Below are 16,243 nucleotides of genomic sequence, written 5' to 3'. Positions count from 1 at the left end.
GGACAAAGTGCGCGGCCACCCGGTGCTGTATCTCGAAAGCGATCTGTGATGTGGACATAGTGCGCGCCCATGTGGGCGCCGTATTTTGAAAGCGATCTGCTACGTGGACGAAGCGTGCCCAGTGCCGGTAGCTTCATATGTGCTGTGCATTCGACGTTTAATTCGCGTTAAAGCGAGAGACACCGTGAAGGTCAATTCGCTTGCTGCTGCTGCTGCGCTTATCTTGGTTAATACCCGTGTCACACGGGCATTTGGAAGGCCTTACAACCGGTAGTCCGTTGACTCAAAGGTCAAGTTTGAGCTGCTACACTGGCGGTTTTGAAGGCCGCCGAGTCAATAGTCTGTCGAGTCAATGGAGCACCCTGCAACTCTATAGAAATCTCGATGGTCTTTGAGCAACGGAAGCGGAAACAGCGCGAACATGCCCTCTCGTTCAGTGTGCTCGAACTCATGGTTAGAAAGAACAAATCAAACTAAATGCTCTAAAAATACTATATATGACGGTTGTTCATTATTCAGTAAAGTGTTTTTGCCACTTGACATGTACGAACACACACCAAAACGGCAGCCGCATTGAGCGGCGCAAACGTTGCCACAGTTTCGCTACTCAACAATTTAAAAACTGAACATATATGTATGGCAATGTATAAACAAATATTTAAATGTGTAAAAAAACATAAAAGAAATTATAGAGCTTTTAAATGGTTTTAATGTTGTTTAACTTTTCGTGACATGAAAACGAAAATAAAGATCCGCAGTGCCACACAATTTTGCGAGAAACGCCTGAACCACTCAACGGCCTTTCAGAAGTGCCGTGTAGCAGCGCGACAACTTCTTTGAGTCGATAGAGTTGTGGCGTTTCAAAGGCCGTTGACTGGAAGGCCTTCCAAATGTGCCCGTGTGATACAGGTATAATTTTCATCGCAGTCGATGCTTTGCCTTTCGTGTGAAACTGCAACTTTTTTTGTTTGTTTTTTACTTTGGATATTCATCACTCACTCTTTGTAATAAAGTTGTTAGACATCGCGGCGAAAGTTTCGGAAGTAAGGCGTGTCAGATATTATGGACTTTAGATAAAAAGGATGTTTTTTGTCGGATTATCAAGGTACGTTGTAACGAGAGTTGACTGTATATTTTATCACAGTCAAATGCCTTTATAACGAATTGTTGGGGCCTCTGGAATAATTTGTTATACTGGTCACCCTGTTGTAATGGTCGTGTGTCGTGCAGCTCACTGTAGAACCGGAGAGCATTATTCCTTTGTTATACAGGTCATTTTATTGTAGAGGCGTTCATTATAGAGGCACTCGACTGTATTTCTTACATTGTATGCACCTTTTTAAGCAGATAGCTGAAAAAAAAAACTCCATTTCATATTGTTGTAATGCTTCCAACTTTAACGTGTATCTACAATGTTTTGTTGGGTTCAGTATTTTGTACTTGTTTTAGAATTCTGCAATGCATTCTGTGTATCCTGCATTACCTATTTCCTGTAGTACTCGATGTTGTAAAATTTCAAATGAGCTTAGATTTGTTTGTGTTGTCGTCGACCATACACGAAAGCAGTATGAAAAGTGGGAGTGTACAAATGCAAAGTATACTGTGCGTTTGACATTTGGTCGGACAAGCTGTTTAAACTTGTTCAGCATGCCAGCAGTGCAGGAGATCTCAACCTCAACAGTGTCAATATGCATTGACTATGATAGGGTCTCGCAATTTTGTTTGCATTTACGTAAGCATTTTGTGTATTGACAAAGCTTTTTGGTATTCACGAAAGCAGGCAAATGGTCTGAAGGATATGTGTGAAACAAAGCATTCCTACTTGTCTGTTTCAGAGTCCTGCCTGAACCTCAGCGACATCTCACTTCAGTTCGATGACAGGCGTCCATCAGCGTCCGCCATCAGCAGTATGAAGCTTTCGGAGAAGGCTGCGGTGGCGTCCAGATTGCTGGGCCAGAAATCCGTGCCACTGAGGCACGGTTCGCCAACTCTCTCCGCTGATGCCGACCTGGGTTCTCCCACCTCTACATCGTCAACTTCTTCTGCGGATGCCCAAGACCGTGACAGCGCCACCCGCTCCGGCAAAGGAAGCGTGTCATCATCGCGAGCCAAAGTGAAATTAAAAGCGCGCACCGCCAGCCTGCTTCGTCAGCTGAAAAGGCCCAATCTCAACAACTCGTCTGTGACTCTGCTCGCATTCAAGAGACTCGATGCGTTGCGGAGTCGGGCCGCCGAATCCAGCGGTAGTGCCTCCAGTTCACAGATGAAGCATTCGCAGAGTTCGGTTGTGGTTACGTCGGCAAACCTGTCCCTTCCGAGAAGCGTTGCGATGCCTTTGCAGTCCCATCTTCTCAACAGTGAGTCAATGCCGGACTTGACAACGCAGTTGGCATCGGCACGAACGGCGCCGCAAGTCGTGCCACCGGCTCCCCCACCGCCGAGGTCGCGAGTTGCAAGTGACAGCCTCAATGCCAACTTTGACGCACTCTTCGTCAGCGACCCAGTTGTGGCCAGGAAAGCAGTGTCGGAATCTTGCTCGTGTGTAAGACCGCACCTTCGAACTGCTCTGGCTCACAGCCTCACAGCCGCAAAGCACAGGCGATCGACATCCTCGTGCCAAGTCGGCTCCGACGGCCGTCGCACGTCGGCACCGCTCTCGAACGCGCAGGACCCAAGGAGAGAATCGCTGGGCATTCCTGACTTTAGGAGAGAATCGTTCGGAGTCTCCGATTCAGGGCGGGAATCCCTCTGCATGCCTGACTCGAGGAGGGAATCTCTTGGAATCCCCGACTCTAGGAGGGACTCATTGGATGAGGTCTTCCTCTGTCCTGGAACTGGAGGCTCCAGTAAATCCACTTCCGGTTACGAAAGCGCGGACACGTCATCTGACGTTGTGACTATTGCTCCGATGCCAGAGAAGGGCGCGACATCGCCGCTTGACTGCGGAACGTCGATACCTCCATTACCGCCGCCGCAGTTCAGGGACAGCCCCAAAGACGCAACACCTGCAGGTAGTTTTGGTGCCCATCCTTGTTCATCATTACCTTGTAAAGAAAAACTAACGAATCACTCTGTCAGCACGCACTGCTGCAGCTTTCCTTATTCTCAGAACAGTGTGAATGGTGTCGCGCCTCCTAAGGAAAAGCAAGCCGAACCTGTGAATGCTCCCATGATGGCCTGTGAAGGCACAGCTTTTTTCCCGAAGCCCCCGGCCGAGTTTGCAAGTGATCAGACACCAAGCGTGGCGCCCCCTCTTCCCGAAAACGGTGACGATGAAGAGCCCCCGGAGGATCCTACTATGATTCAGAACGGCGTCGAGAAAGAGGTGTGCCCGTCCGACGAGGAGGCGAGACGGCGGTATGAAGAGTGCAGGTCGTACCTCGAAACAAAATGTACACTGATTGAAATGCTGACCGAACCAAAGGACGAGTATCATGCGGCTCTGGACAGTGTTGTGGAGGCATCGCAGGAATTTTGGCAACAGATAGAAGCTGAGAAGGATGAAAATGCGAATGATGAAGCTGAAGATATCGTGTCCGTGCGCCGGGCGTCTGCAGTCAATGCTGACATCATCAGGTGTGTGCCTTTGTGTTGTAGTTTATCTGGTCTGGGCTTGAACTAGTAAAGGGTTGCAGACCAGCGCACAAGTTCAGAGTTTCGTTTACATATATCCTTTTTGTTGTGTTCTAGTTGGCAAGAAAGTATCTGGTCTCATCCCAGTTGCATTTTATGCAGGCACAATCCATATATTGTTTGTTGTTGCTAAATGTTAAAAGTAATGCAGATTTTCTTGACCCATAGTAGTTTTACGGAGTAAAAAAACAGGCCGAGGACAGATGCTATAGATCAATAAAGGTGTGTTGGGCAGTCTTGGCATTCAATAATGTGACTGGGGTGCAGTCCTTGGCTAGAAGCTTGTTTTGTAAATCCCACTAGTTCTGGCTAGTCCACTAGAGATGTTATTTGGGATGCAGAAATTGTGTCCTTTGGTGGTTTGTATTATCATAGTGTGCGGTTCATCTCACAAATAATGTATCATCTGGCTCTGTATTTTCTTGGCACTTTGTTAACACTTGAGGTCTGTAACATTTATATGTACTCACTTTGACGCAGTCTTCTCCACTGGTCTGTTCTGTCTTCAATTGTGTATGAGTTCGCAGTGGAGGCTTGAGTTGTGCCAAATTGAAGAAGCTTTACCTGTATACTAATTGTTAGGCTAGTTGATTCATGCTGTGCAGCAAAGATCAGTGAGCACAAATTTGAATACGAGAACTGAGGTAAAGATGAGCAAATAGGACAATGCACTGTCCTGGAGCAACATTCTTGATAACATTTTCGGATGCCGTCACTCTTCACGAGATGTCATGTGACCTGGCACCAGACATATCAGTGTCTACAGGCAGCGATGTTGGTGGCACCGTGCCAAGACGGTGCTGTTTGCTCTGTGGCAAGAATGGTGTTGTAGATGCTGTCTCATCTGGTGCTGAGCCACGCAAAGTCTCCTGGAAGGGATTGTATCCCCAAAAGTGATTCTCGTGGAAGGGATTGTATCCCCAAAAGTGATTCTCGTGGAAGGGATTGTGTCCCCAAAAGTGATTGACCAAGGATACAGCTCCCATTTTCTCGTTTCTACCTCGGTGCTTGACTATAAAGTCGCCATTGATGTCTATCATACTAAATAATTAAAATTTGAGCAGCCTGATATTGTAATTACGAGGATTGGTGTAGTTTTTTGTAAAAGCTTATGCTTGTCTTTGTTTTCTGTTTTTTTTTTATCCAGCTTTGTGAAGGCAAAAGAGGAATTCCGTGCACACCTAAACATGCCTTGGCTGTGGTACAGGTCAGTACCTATCTCTGTTTCAGTAATGTGATTTCATGATTGTAATGGTTGTGGTATTTATGACGATTTTTTACATTGGTAGCCACATGCAGTTGGCTTGTAATTATTAAACCATGTCTGGCAGTAGAACTAGTTCAAAATAATAAAATATGTAACAATATCAAAATGTTTGAATTAGAAGGAGTCTTTACCCATGCATAGCCACGTTTTAGACATTCAAACATCCTGCATTTTTGCCTAATCATGTAATAAAATTTCCTTTGGTTAATTGATCGATCAATCAAGTTAATCAACTGGTAGAATTATTCAAGCATGATGATTGGAAGCCAGCTGTATTGCCAATTAGTCCATTCATACTAATATTGCTAGAAAACAATCCAGCACTGTATTTAGCAAGCACCAACTAGGCCAACAAACAGTTCTGTTGCACTGTATTTGTTTAGTCACGGCAAGAATCATAGGTAATATGTCAACTTTTTTAATGATTTGACGTGGCTTTGTTGAGAAAGCATATTACAGCTTCATTGCTTGCTGAGATGCACTCGTGTGGTTGCTTCACATAATTTTTTAACAAGTGTTTCTTTATGTTCAAGACAAGTCATTTTACTGCAAGTTATGTACCTATATATAAGTGAATAGCCAAAACAGAACACTTGTTAGTATGTGCTAAGTCTGATGTCCTGACAGCAACTCTCGCCATAGGTAAATTATTTTTCCTTTTCAACAGTTGCTTTTCTTTGTAATGTCGAGAATGAAAGTTGAATGATAGCAATTAGAGGCTAAATGAAGAGAATCATTGCCAAGTAACACGTTTTCAACACAGAATTGGCTTCAAGAAGATTAACATGAGAGGTTCGCTTGAAAACTAAGCATGAATAAATAAGGCATTGACGTGCGGAACAGACAAGGGCAAGCAATTGTCCTCGTTTGTTTCATGTGTGCTTGTCCTCATCTATTCCATGTGTCTATGCCTTATTTATTTGCACTTAGTTTTCCAGTCAACATGTCGGACCAACTAGCCCAACAGTTAGTAGTGCTTAGTTAATAGAAAATAAGATGTTTAGGCAAATCCATGTACTGCCAGCTCATCATTTTCTTGCTGGCCACACAGGCATAATGGCAGCATCTACAGAGACTATTAACTATGGCCGAATTTTCCTCATGTTATCTTAGTGTGAGGTTCTGTGAATCGCAGCTCTGGATTGTGCCAAACTTTTGGTGATTGCTTTCGGGGAAAGCATGTTGACAGTGTTGACGTGGACCGTGCGTGCACCAGAGCTTCTCCGTGAACTTTTTTTTACTGCCGAGCATTAGGTGTCCCGGGTTGGATACCCTGCCAGGGTGGTTCAATACTAGTGAGGGCATAGTGAAAACGCACTTGTGTCTTAGATTTATGCGTACATTAAAAAAAAGCTTTCAGAGCTTAGACTTCTTCTGGAGCACTCCGCAATGGCATTTCTCCTGCCCTTTTGGTTGCTTTTGCATGTTAAGCCCCTCCAATTCTGCATCCTTCTTGTGCATGTAGTACAGTAAACTTCCATTAATTCAACTCTCGTTAATTTGATTTTCGGTTAATAAGACCCCGGACAAAAGTCCTGGCCAGCGCCTGCACGTTTCTATGCGCTCCAACATTCATTATTTAAGTGTTAAAATTGGCCTTTGCCATATAATTCTAACTTGACCAGTCAGCATGCATGCACCTGACCCCTAGTGACCCCATAGCGACTCCTCTAGTGGCAGCATCTGTCTCGGCGAACCTTAGGTGACAGTGAATACGCTGAATGTGCGTCATCTCCTGTCAAAAATGCCCATTTACCACCTGCCCTAGGAAAATTTTCAAGCAATAACTTTAGCTCTCACATTGTTTGACTACGGTATTTACCCAGTTCTAGTGCACACTTTTTTTTCCCCCTAGAAAGTTGGGTCGAAAATTGCTTGCGCTGGTGAAATCTGACAGAAAACATAACCTGCCTTAGTGACGTTCGTATGCTTTAGCGCATAACACGGATGAATTGCGGTGAACCTAACTATATAACCAGTCACCATTGTGCAACACATTAGACCCTGCCCATATGTCTTGCTAAAAAATTGTGCGTGATTAGGTTCATTGTTTATAAGCTTTAATGTCATTTTTTCTTTCGACACGTGAGCAGAGGGACCGCATTAGAATCGTGCAAATGATGCCAAATGAATCGCTAGTGGCATTCTTTTCTGCATCTTGTGTAATTCGACCTGCTGAAAAATTTGATCAATTTCACTGGTCCCATCAGGGTCGAATCAATGGAAGTCAACTGTATAATGGTGGCAGCAGTTGATAGATGGCGCCACAGGTACTGTCAGCAGTGTGCACAAGAGAACTGTGAAGGATTGCAAGTCAATTGAGAGTTGTAAATTGGGAGAATGGTTGCAAATGTGTGACGGATGTGACTTGCGAATGAATGCAGTCCCATAGTTGTTGGCGTTCGCATCGCATGGCGAGATACCCAGAGCCACTTGCTGCTCTATTAGCAGAGCCTGGCAGCGTTTCCCCAATACTCGCCAGAACTTCTAAAGTGTTTTCTTGCTTGCTGCCCCATTGCAGTGATTTCCCGGTGCTGGCGTCGTCGGTGCCCTACTTTCAGTGTGATAACGACCTGAGAGCGTTCAGCCCCGAAGGACTTCACCTTGTGATATGTGTGCATGGTTTAGACGGTAAGTGCCAAGGGCATTTATTTTCTTGAAAAGTGTTCACATTGGCTTATCTGTGCATGCTGGTCTGGCTTGAAGCTTGAAAGGAACGCTGAATAAGAATATTAAGCTAAGCTGTAATCGTAAATTTTGTTTTTGTAATAAGCTAGGTGGCTGCGTTTGATGTGCGTCGAGGCTTGGCAAGTGAGAAGTGACTCCAAATTGAAAGATTTGTGGCAATTTTGCCCATAGATTTCTGAACCAGGGCCGTTATAAGGTAAAATTAGTCCAATCTGTTTTTATTCCAAATTGACCATTAGCCCTTCCTCATAAGTGAAAATGGCTTGGGCTTTGCCCATATAGGTATCGCATCCTCCCTTATGGGCAGAGCCTGAGCCAGCTTGACCTATCACAGAAGGCTGATGGCCGATTTGGAGTAAAAACTGATTGAAATAATTTTACATTATACCACCAGTCCAGGTCACCGTAACTTTGTGGATTTCAGCAGCATCTGCTTGGATTAACTTTGCTTTTGAAGAAAAGAAGTCTGCATGCATATCACAAAAACATGAAGGATAGGCCATGGCATCCAGCGTACATCAGCACCTTCATTGTGAAGATCAAAATTAGCCACAGTTCTAAATGTGAGAGAGGCAGGCATTGAATGGGGGATGCGAACACACGGGTCAAGTTTTACATCGAGTTTCTTTACTATGGGCACGTAGGTTTCATTCTTTGAAAACACAATGAAGAGCGTTGCTATCCAGAGACGCAAGAGTGCAGTCGTGTCATTTTTGATGCAACATCATCAGATGGCCCATTGAGCGAAAACCCGGTGCCTGTAGCAGCAAAACAGCACCGAAATTCCCATCGGCTGCGACGCCACGTCATGTGTGCACCTTGACGGAGCAGAGCAGGCGAAGGGCAACGCTTGCTGCCATGCTGGCACGCCAGGTGTTGCTTGAGGGGAGAGGGCATCGCCACAACACCACGTCACCCTTGCTCTCGGAAGGCTGTGTTCTCCGCGTGTTCCTTGTCCATGCAAGCTCTCGCCCGCATTCTAACTTCACGCCGGTAATCCTATAAAGAAATTAGTGTATAAAAAAACTGAAAAAAGTTTGGAGGACATTTAAGCTTCGCCTTTAAACAAAGAATGCCATAGCATTCAAAGATCCCTGACTGCTTCTCGGGCTATCCAGCAACTGCAGCTTATGTAACCGTAATGTTTACCGAGAAATGCTGGCAGCGAACGCTATGGATGAAGGCGAGCTTTCTGGTAGAAGGATGTGCGAAGGTGAGCACCATCTGAATGGTGTTGCAAGGAACCGGGTGCACCGCTCTGTGAATAGTAGAGACGCTGGAAGAAGGATTTGTGTTGTAGTTTCCGCGTAACAGAATTACGTATTCTCGTATATTCAAATTACAATCCGGCACTATCATGCCCGTAGGTTGAGTGCAAGTCGTACTTTATGATTTTCCTGATGCATTTCTAATTCAATTAGTTCAGTAACATCTTTGTGCTACACGGAGGGCCTGCGTAACTGGGCACGCGTGGTTCGGAATGATTTTTCGCCTACAAGACGGTCGACGCTAGACGTAGGGTGCCGACGACTGAGTTTCTGCGACACGGGGCATTTAATGCTATCGCATTACCGTATTTAGTCGAATCTAGGCCGGCCCTGATTCTAAGCCAACCCTCAAATGTCCAAAGCCAGAAAAAATGAAAAAACTTACCTCGAATGTAGGCTGAACAAAAAAGTGAGGACTGCGTTCACAAAATTAAAACAGCATTCATTTAATATGAACATGCCGAGCTCACTCTATGTTATCATCGCCGCTAGACTCGTCGCTATAGCTCAGACCACACACACGCTTGCAGACGTGGAGCGATCTTGGTGAATAGCTCCCCTCTGTTATCGCGCACTTATTTGCCTTAACGTTGTCATCTCCTCGTTGTGGCACACGCAAAAAGTGTCTCTCGTTGCCCCCTCCAACGACGGACGTTTTTCTCATCGATGCTGAAGTCCCGCCTGGCTTGACCTTTTGACGATGCCTCTGTGGCTAGTATAACTTTCCGTTTGAAAGCGGCACTATAGTGAAATCGCCTGTTTGGTGCCATTACGATAACATCACACTACGGGCCAAGCTGCGTGCCAATATGACCCACAGACCAAAATAGCGACATCGCTCTATTACTTCAGTAGTCCTTTCTCTGTGCTTCAATTGGCTACTCACGCAGCAAATAGCGGCTGCGATGCCAACTTTCTAGATGGCACTAGCTGTGCACCATATTTATCATTTTCAATCACAAATTGGCGCATTATTTTAAATCCTTTATTCTAAGCCGACCCTAGAGTTTGTTACATGATTATTTGATAAAAGTATCGGTGCAGATTTGAATAAATATGGTATTAAGTTCGAATGAAAAAATATTGGTAGTGATTATCAAACCTACGATGCCATGCTCAGAAGGCAAGTGTTATACCCACTAGACTAAACCAGCGCCTCTTAGCAGGGCTGCTATCTCTGCTTTATGACATCACGCTGCTTGGATCGAAATTTCTATTGTGAAGCTCACCGCGACGAAAGGGGCGATGTCACATTCACCGTGGCTCACTCGGGAGCATCCTCATTAGATTCTGTGGCTATCGGGCAAAGTAGCATGATGTCATGGATCAAAGTGCATCGTGCTTATGCTGTCTGAGAGGCGTTAGCCAAGCATTTCAATACGCTTGCTGGCCCGCGAGGAGTTCATAACTCGAAAGACCGCTCAGCGACGTTCAATTGGACATTAATGCTTTCGCATTTATAACTCGTAAGGAAGTATGTAGGTGTCCTTGGATTTTTTTTTTTTTAATTTGTGGGGTTTCTTCAGAGCCTGAAAAAAAAATGTGTAAAGGTTAAAGTGATGTAAACAACTTCATTTGGTGGTTCTGAGCACTCTTTACAACTATTCTAATACCGTTTATGCCATTAAATTTGCATATTTAAATTTAACTAATTGTCTAAGCAATTGCGTTTAAACATAATCACCTGGTTATGCACGACTTCAAGTAATACACCACTGATCTCATTTGTTGAAGGTGTACTATCATTTCTTTAATGTTCGGTTCAAGTTACTGGAAACTCTCGGTATAGCATCATCCTACTGCCTAATCTCATTGTCACTCCTCATAACCCCCCCCCCCCATTTTTTTTTGCTTTTTCCCATCCTTCTTAGCATAGCACTGTAGGCCAGAGGGCATTTACCTCAGGCCGACCTGTCTACCATTTCTCAGATTTAAGTTCCCTCTCTCTCTCCTTTGGTAATGCTTGAAACTGAACTTTATTTCATATCTGTACAACACACAGATGGCAGGGGCACTGAAAGCCACAAATTCGGCTTGACTAGGTCTGTGATGAGGAACTGCTTGAGAAATGTGCCTCTGCTTTGTTGCTTCTTTGCAGATGCTGAGAACACGTTATGTAACAGTAGTTATCCGTCGCGGTGGCCCAGCGGCTATGACATTTTGCTATTGAACTCGAGGTTGCGGGTTCAAGTCCAGCCTGCGGCAGTTGCATTCTGATAGGGGCAGGATGCAAAGATGCTCGTGTGGCGTGCATTAGGTGCGCGTTGAAGAACACCCCAGCTGGTCAAGATTAATCCGAAGTTCCCAACTACTGCATACCTCGTAATCAGATCGTGGTTTTTGGCATGTAAAACTCCAGAATGTGATTTCAAAATTTTTTTTGCAGTTTTAGTGCAGGAATTTTGGAGGCATGGTGACATAATATAATGGCAGCTTTAGTCAAGTAGTGGCACTGCCCTCTCTCAGGTGTCGAGTGTCAAGATGAAGATTGTGTGCTCTTGAACAGGGGCCACAAAAATGCCGTATGTTCATGTCGCGCCTGTCTTCTATCTTCTTATTATTACTCCTTTTTTGTCTGTTGTTCTTGCGCCTGTGCTTCTTCCTAACATTGTTGTGCCTAAGTGGCAAGATCACAGCAGCTGGCTTGTGCTTAATGAATAATTTGAACCGCTTCGTTTTGCCTCACTGTGTTTGCTGCTGAGGCCTAGTCACGTGTAATGTCTAAACGGTGCTGCTTCTCTCGTTTGCTCTTTATGATGCAGGAAACAGTGCTGATTTGAGACTGGTCCGCACCTACCTTGAGTTGGGGCTGCCCATGGTCAACTTTGAGTTCCTCATGTCTGAGAGAAATCAGGTGACTGACTCTTTCACAGCTTCCTTTCTTCAGTTGTGCATGAGTGAGGAACTGATGATTATCAAGCAGAAAAAAACTAAACAAAATTCAGCTGCCTAGCAGTTTGTTATTCATATTAGGCTTGTTTTGTGTTTGTACTTGAGCATCGCATATAGTTGTGTTACTGCTGGAAGCTCCGTTTTAAGGTCCCCTTAATAGGATTGGACTATACTCTGATACAATCTTTCTAGAAGTAATTAGAAGCACAGATGTTTCATTCCCATATTTTTTCCAATGATTCTCCAATAGTATAGTATCACTGTCACTGGCACTGACAGCCACTGCATAGGTTAAACTAGAGTTCGGAAGCACCAGCTCATTACATTCCTTCATCGTTGTACGTTGTGTACCATATTGTTCTGGTGATGAGCTTTTTACAGCGATTGTAACATAGTGTTTTAGCAATACATAGCTTTTGCCTGCCCACAAATGTACTGCAGTTTATGGATTACAACCAAACTTTGATATAACATGAATGTAACAAATTGTTGTATGTAACCATGCAATCTGAAATGTTTCTTTCTGATATCAGCATGTAATGAATATATGCTTATAATGAATACCGAATAAAGGTATGTTTGTCAGATGCAACTTCACTATAATCAGGCTCAACTATTCTGGAATCACTGACATGGATGCAGGCAGTATTGCTGGTGGCACCATCTTGTGACAATCTTATCAACTAAGCACATAGTACTATAATTGCAGTGGCTTCGTTCTGCTTATCTGCTGATGCAAACATGTCTGCAGCAACAATAATTAGCATATAGTGGACTTCTGTTTTGTTTTCCCTGTCTGCTAGAACAATGACGCAAAACGAAAAGACGTTTATGCATTGTGGTTGAAAAAAGCATTACATAAGGGCGCTGCCAGGGCTGCTGCTTCTGTCGTTGGTGCCTACAATGTCCTCGTATTGAAGAAAAACCAAACTCTAGTGCATTGTTTCTGGGTTCATGCTCTTAAGGAAAATTACGCAATCATAGTTGCAATTCAGGCTGAATTGTCTGAACTGTCCAGAGTAGCATGGAGCAGCATTGTACATAGCGGAAATCCTCGGGAATTATTTTATTGCTCGTCATTCTAATTATTTGCTTTGCTCATTACAGGGTGAAACTTTTGAAGATTTTGAAACCATGACAGACCGTCTTGTCTCTGAAATTAGCTACCACATTGAAGTGTTCGCTCTGAAGCCCGCCAAAATCAGGCAAGTCCTATGTGATAATCTTTCATGTGAGAGCTATTGTCTTTCATGAAGCTCACTATTGATGTTTGCCTTTGTCTCAGTGAGCTTACTTAAAAGCTATAATTTTAAAGAAACACTGAAATGCTAGCTCTTAAGTTCCCACCAGCTGGAGACATGTAAACAAACATCTACCCAACAAATAAATAATTTTTGTTGCAGTTATATATGTGCAATAAAGGCACATAATTTGAAACCTAGTGCCTCAAGAAGGGAGTGGTTATCATTGAAGGTGCTCACTCTTTCTTTTTTTTCTTTGCGATGTTGCAGAATTCATGTCTAATTTGCACATTGAAGTATTGAAGTGCAAACTAACACTTCTTTGATGACGCTCTTGATTTTGAAGTTACTACAGTGGAATCTCGTTGATACGATTCTCACGGGCACCGAAAATAAAAACGTATTATCCAAAAATCGTATTATCCAAAACGGACTCCAAAAGATCGCGAATAATACATACTTGGCACAGAACTTGCTTTTATTAAGGGGGGAGGCTACCCTGGAGACCGAACTTTCTTATTTTTTAAGATATCCAGATGAAACTTTCAGGATATGTTCACACCACCGAACTATAAGGAACTGCAAAGTTTCATGAAGATATGTTTATTAGTTCCAGAGTTATTGAGGTTTAGCTAGGTGATTCATGTATATGCCTGAGGAAAAGCCTGGAGAAATGCCAGGACATCGTAGGAAGCTGAAATTCACTGTGATGATTCCTTGATAGATATCCCAGGGGGCTAAAGAGCCCTTTTCTTTAATTTCCCCTCCAAAAAATTTTAAGACAACTTTGAATTTGATGTAGCCAGTAATGACCACATTCATCAAAAATTAATTGCTTATTATAAATTAACTGCACCAACTTTCAAAAAAAGAAGCCTGTTACCCCCTGGCAAAGTCACTCAGGAACAGAATAAAAAAACGGTATACAAATCTGAAAAGCGGTTCTTGAGATATCGCCTTCCCTAGCACCACTACTAGCGAAAAAATACATTCCGAGAAAACAGGCCTTAAAGTTGAACACGTGTTTTTTTTTTATTAGAAAGCTCCTGCGGAGCTTCTAATTAGCTCTTGCGGCTCCAGGCACACTCAGTGTGTCGGATTTTCGACTGGCGACAGCCGAAAGCACAGTTTCGCCGCTGAAAAGCGTCTACGCAGTCGGCACTCGCTGCGGAAGATAGGAAGTTCGATGCTCGTACAAGACGCATATCGCGCTCCCGTGCACCGAACATCTGCACTGTCTTGGGCTTTGCCGGCATCGCGTGCAGCGAAGAACTAGCGAAAAAAAGAGAAAGCTGAGCAAATAATCTAAAAGATAGCGCTAGGCGATGAACAGCTCGAAAGCAGGCGAGCAAGGGACGCGAGCGCGCCATCACAGGGAGGAGCCGCCGCCGCCCGGGCAGCAGCCAATGGCAGGCGCGCTTTAGCCCGCGGGATTTGAGCAGCCGCCGCCGCCGGCGCAGCAGCCAATGGTAGGCGCGCTTTACCCCGCGGGATTTGAACGCGCTGCTCCGGCCAATCAGCGCTCCGCATCACATCGCGGAAAAACGCCAATAGCGCCTCAACCGCGCCGACGATGCGGTGCGTTTGGTGTGCGAGCTTGCGAAAATTGCTCCCAGAGGCCGCCACACTGCTGCAGGCGCTGTGCAGAAGCACGGCCGGACTCTAGCCGAGCCGAGCCAGGCCAAACCTCGAGCATACAAAGCGCGCGTCGCCGCGTCTTTAGTCCGCCGTGCCTGTCGTTTCGCTCGATGTTAATTTCAGTAGCTCTGCCCACCCGCTTCAAAGGACTGGCTCTGATGTTATCATCATACAGAAGACGTTTCCGGGATCGTATTATCCAAACCGACGTGGAAATACGATCGTATTAGCCGTACAAAAATGCATTTACCTCTATAGGGCATCGGCCGGGAACGAAAAAAAAACGTATTATGCCGAAAAACGTATTTAGCCGAATCGTATCAACGAGATTTCACTGTACTTCACTGACACAGGTCTTGTGGCAGCTATGTTACTATAGTCGGATACAACTTTAGAAAAAAGGGGAGGCCCCGCCCAGATGACCGAAGCGGCGAGGTCACCGGCCGTCCGGCGCATGACGTCGGTCCAGAGTGCACGCCCATTGGTGGATGCTCGTGCGCATTCGCCTCGGAGGAGTAAATGCCCCCTTTTTTCTAAAGTTGTATCCTACTATAGTATAGTGAGTGGCAGAGTTGCGTAGTTGCAACCTCTGAATATAGAATAGATTTCGGAGCCACTGTGATTTTTTTTTTAAAGCTAGGAATGTAAATGAAATTGTAATGGAATCTTGCTGATTTTATTTCCGTCGAAATTGAATAGGAATGGAATGAATGTTTACATGTTACCTTGGGAGCATCATGTGCGTGGACGGGTACTTTCCTGCCAAAGCTTCACATTGTTAAAGCTGTTACCTTGTGGCAATTTGCCAGAATTGAAAGAATGAACTGTTATGTACGGGCATAACTGGAATGGGAGTTGGGTTGGACATCCAGCTCCAATTAATTGAAATGAATGAAACTGTCGCCGCATCATTCAACACAGTGGAATAGGAATGGAATTCGTAGCCCCATTCCACAGCCCTTGTACATGCACAAGGAAAGGGGGGAGTTGGTGTTGAGGGGGGCCTCACTATTGCAATTGGGCTATTCTGTTGCGTGCTTTTCTTTACTGAATCGATTTGGTTGATGCTCGAACACTTACGCACTGCTTCTTTTCTGTGCAGTTTCATCGGCCATTCGTTAGGAAACATCATCATCCGCAGTGCGCTGACTCGACCCGAGATGAAGCCTTACCTGAACCTGCTGTGCACGTTCCTCTCACTCTCAGGCCCTCACCTCGGCACGCTGTTCAACAACAGTGGTCTCGTCAACATGGGTAAGTTTGAGTCGAATCGATTCTTTTGTCCTTGCGTGGTTTGCCTTCATCAGCTGAAAGCAGGCTGTCCAAACCTTAGGTAACCCAGTAACATCCTTGGGGTGTCCTACTTCAGGTACTTGGTGATAATTGGTGTATTCTACTGCAGGTACTTGGTGATAATTGCAGTACTCACAGTGATCACATAAACCCACAAACAGCACACGCAGTCACACACGCACATGCGCAATGAAGATAGTCGCAAAGTTTCGTCAGGACCTGGGGACCGCAGAAACACTGGCAGCTCTTTCGTGGCACGTCATGTGCTGGATGGTGTCTTTCCACAGACTGAGAATGTGCCACAGGTCCAAGCCCGAGTCGCA

General features: G+C 44.8%; 1 protein-coding gene across 6 annotated transcripts in view; it reads left to right on the top strand.

Annotated features, from left to right (window-relative positions):
- Nucleotides 1-16,243, top strand: part of LOC139060903 (protein FAM135A) — a 49,050-nt gene that overhangs the window by 22,908 nt on the left and 9,899 nt on the right. For all 6 annotated transcript variants that reach the window (XM_070540200.1, XM_070540198.1, XM_070540197.1 and 3 more), the window contains 6 exons: nt 1,836-3,576; nt 4,781-4,840; nt 7,422-7,531; nt 11,619-11,710; nt 12,856-12,953; nt 15,730-15,881. In XM_070540200.1, the coding sequence (XP_070396301.1) occupies nt 1,836-3,576; nt 4,781-4,840; nt 7,422-7,531; nt 11,619-11,710; nt 12,856-12,953; nt 15,730-15,881 (2,253 nt within the window). The remainder of the gene's footprint in view (nt 1-1,835; nt 3,577-4,780; nt 4,841-7,421; nt 7,532-11,618; nt 11,711-12,855; nt 12,954-15,729; nt 15,882-16,243) is intronic.

This window comes from Dermacentor albipictus, chromosome 6, assembly GCF_038994185.2.
Source record: "Dermacentor albipictus isolate Rhodes 1998 colony chromosome 6, USDA_Dalb.pri_finalv2, whole genome shotgun sequence".
In the NCBI taxonomy this organism is placed as follows: Eukaryota; Metazoa; Arthropoda; class Arachnida; order Ixodida; family Ixodidae; genus Dermacentor; species Dermacentor albipictus.
The sequence above is the reverse complement of the archived record's forward strand: the minus strand, read 5'-3'. Positions and strand labels throughout refer to the sequence as shown.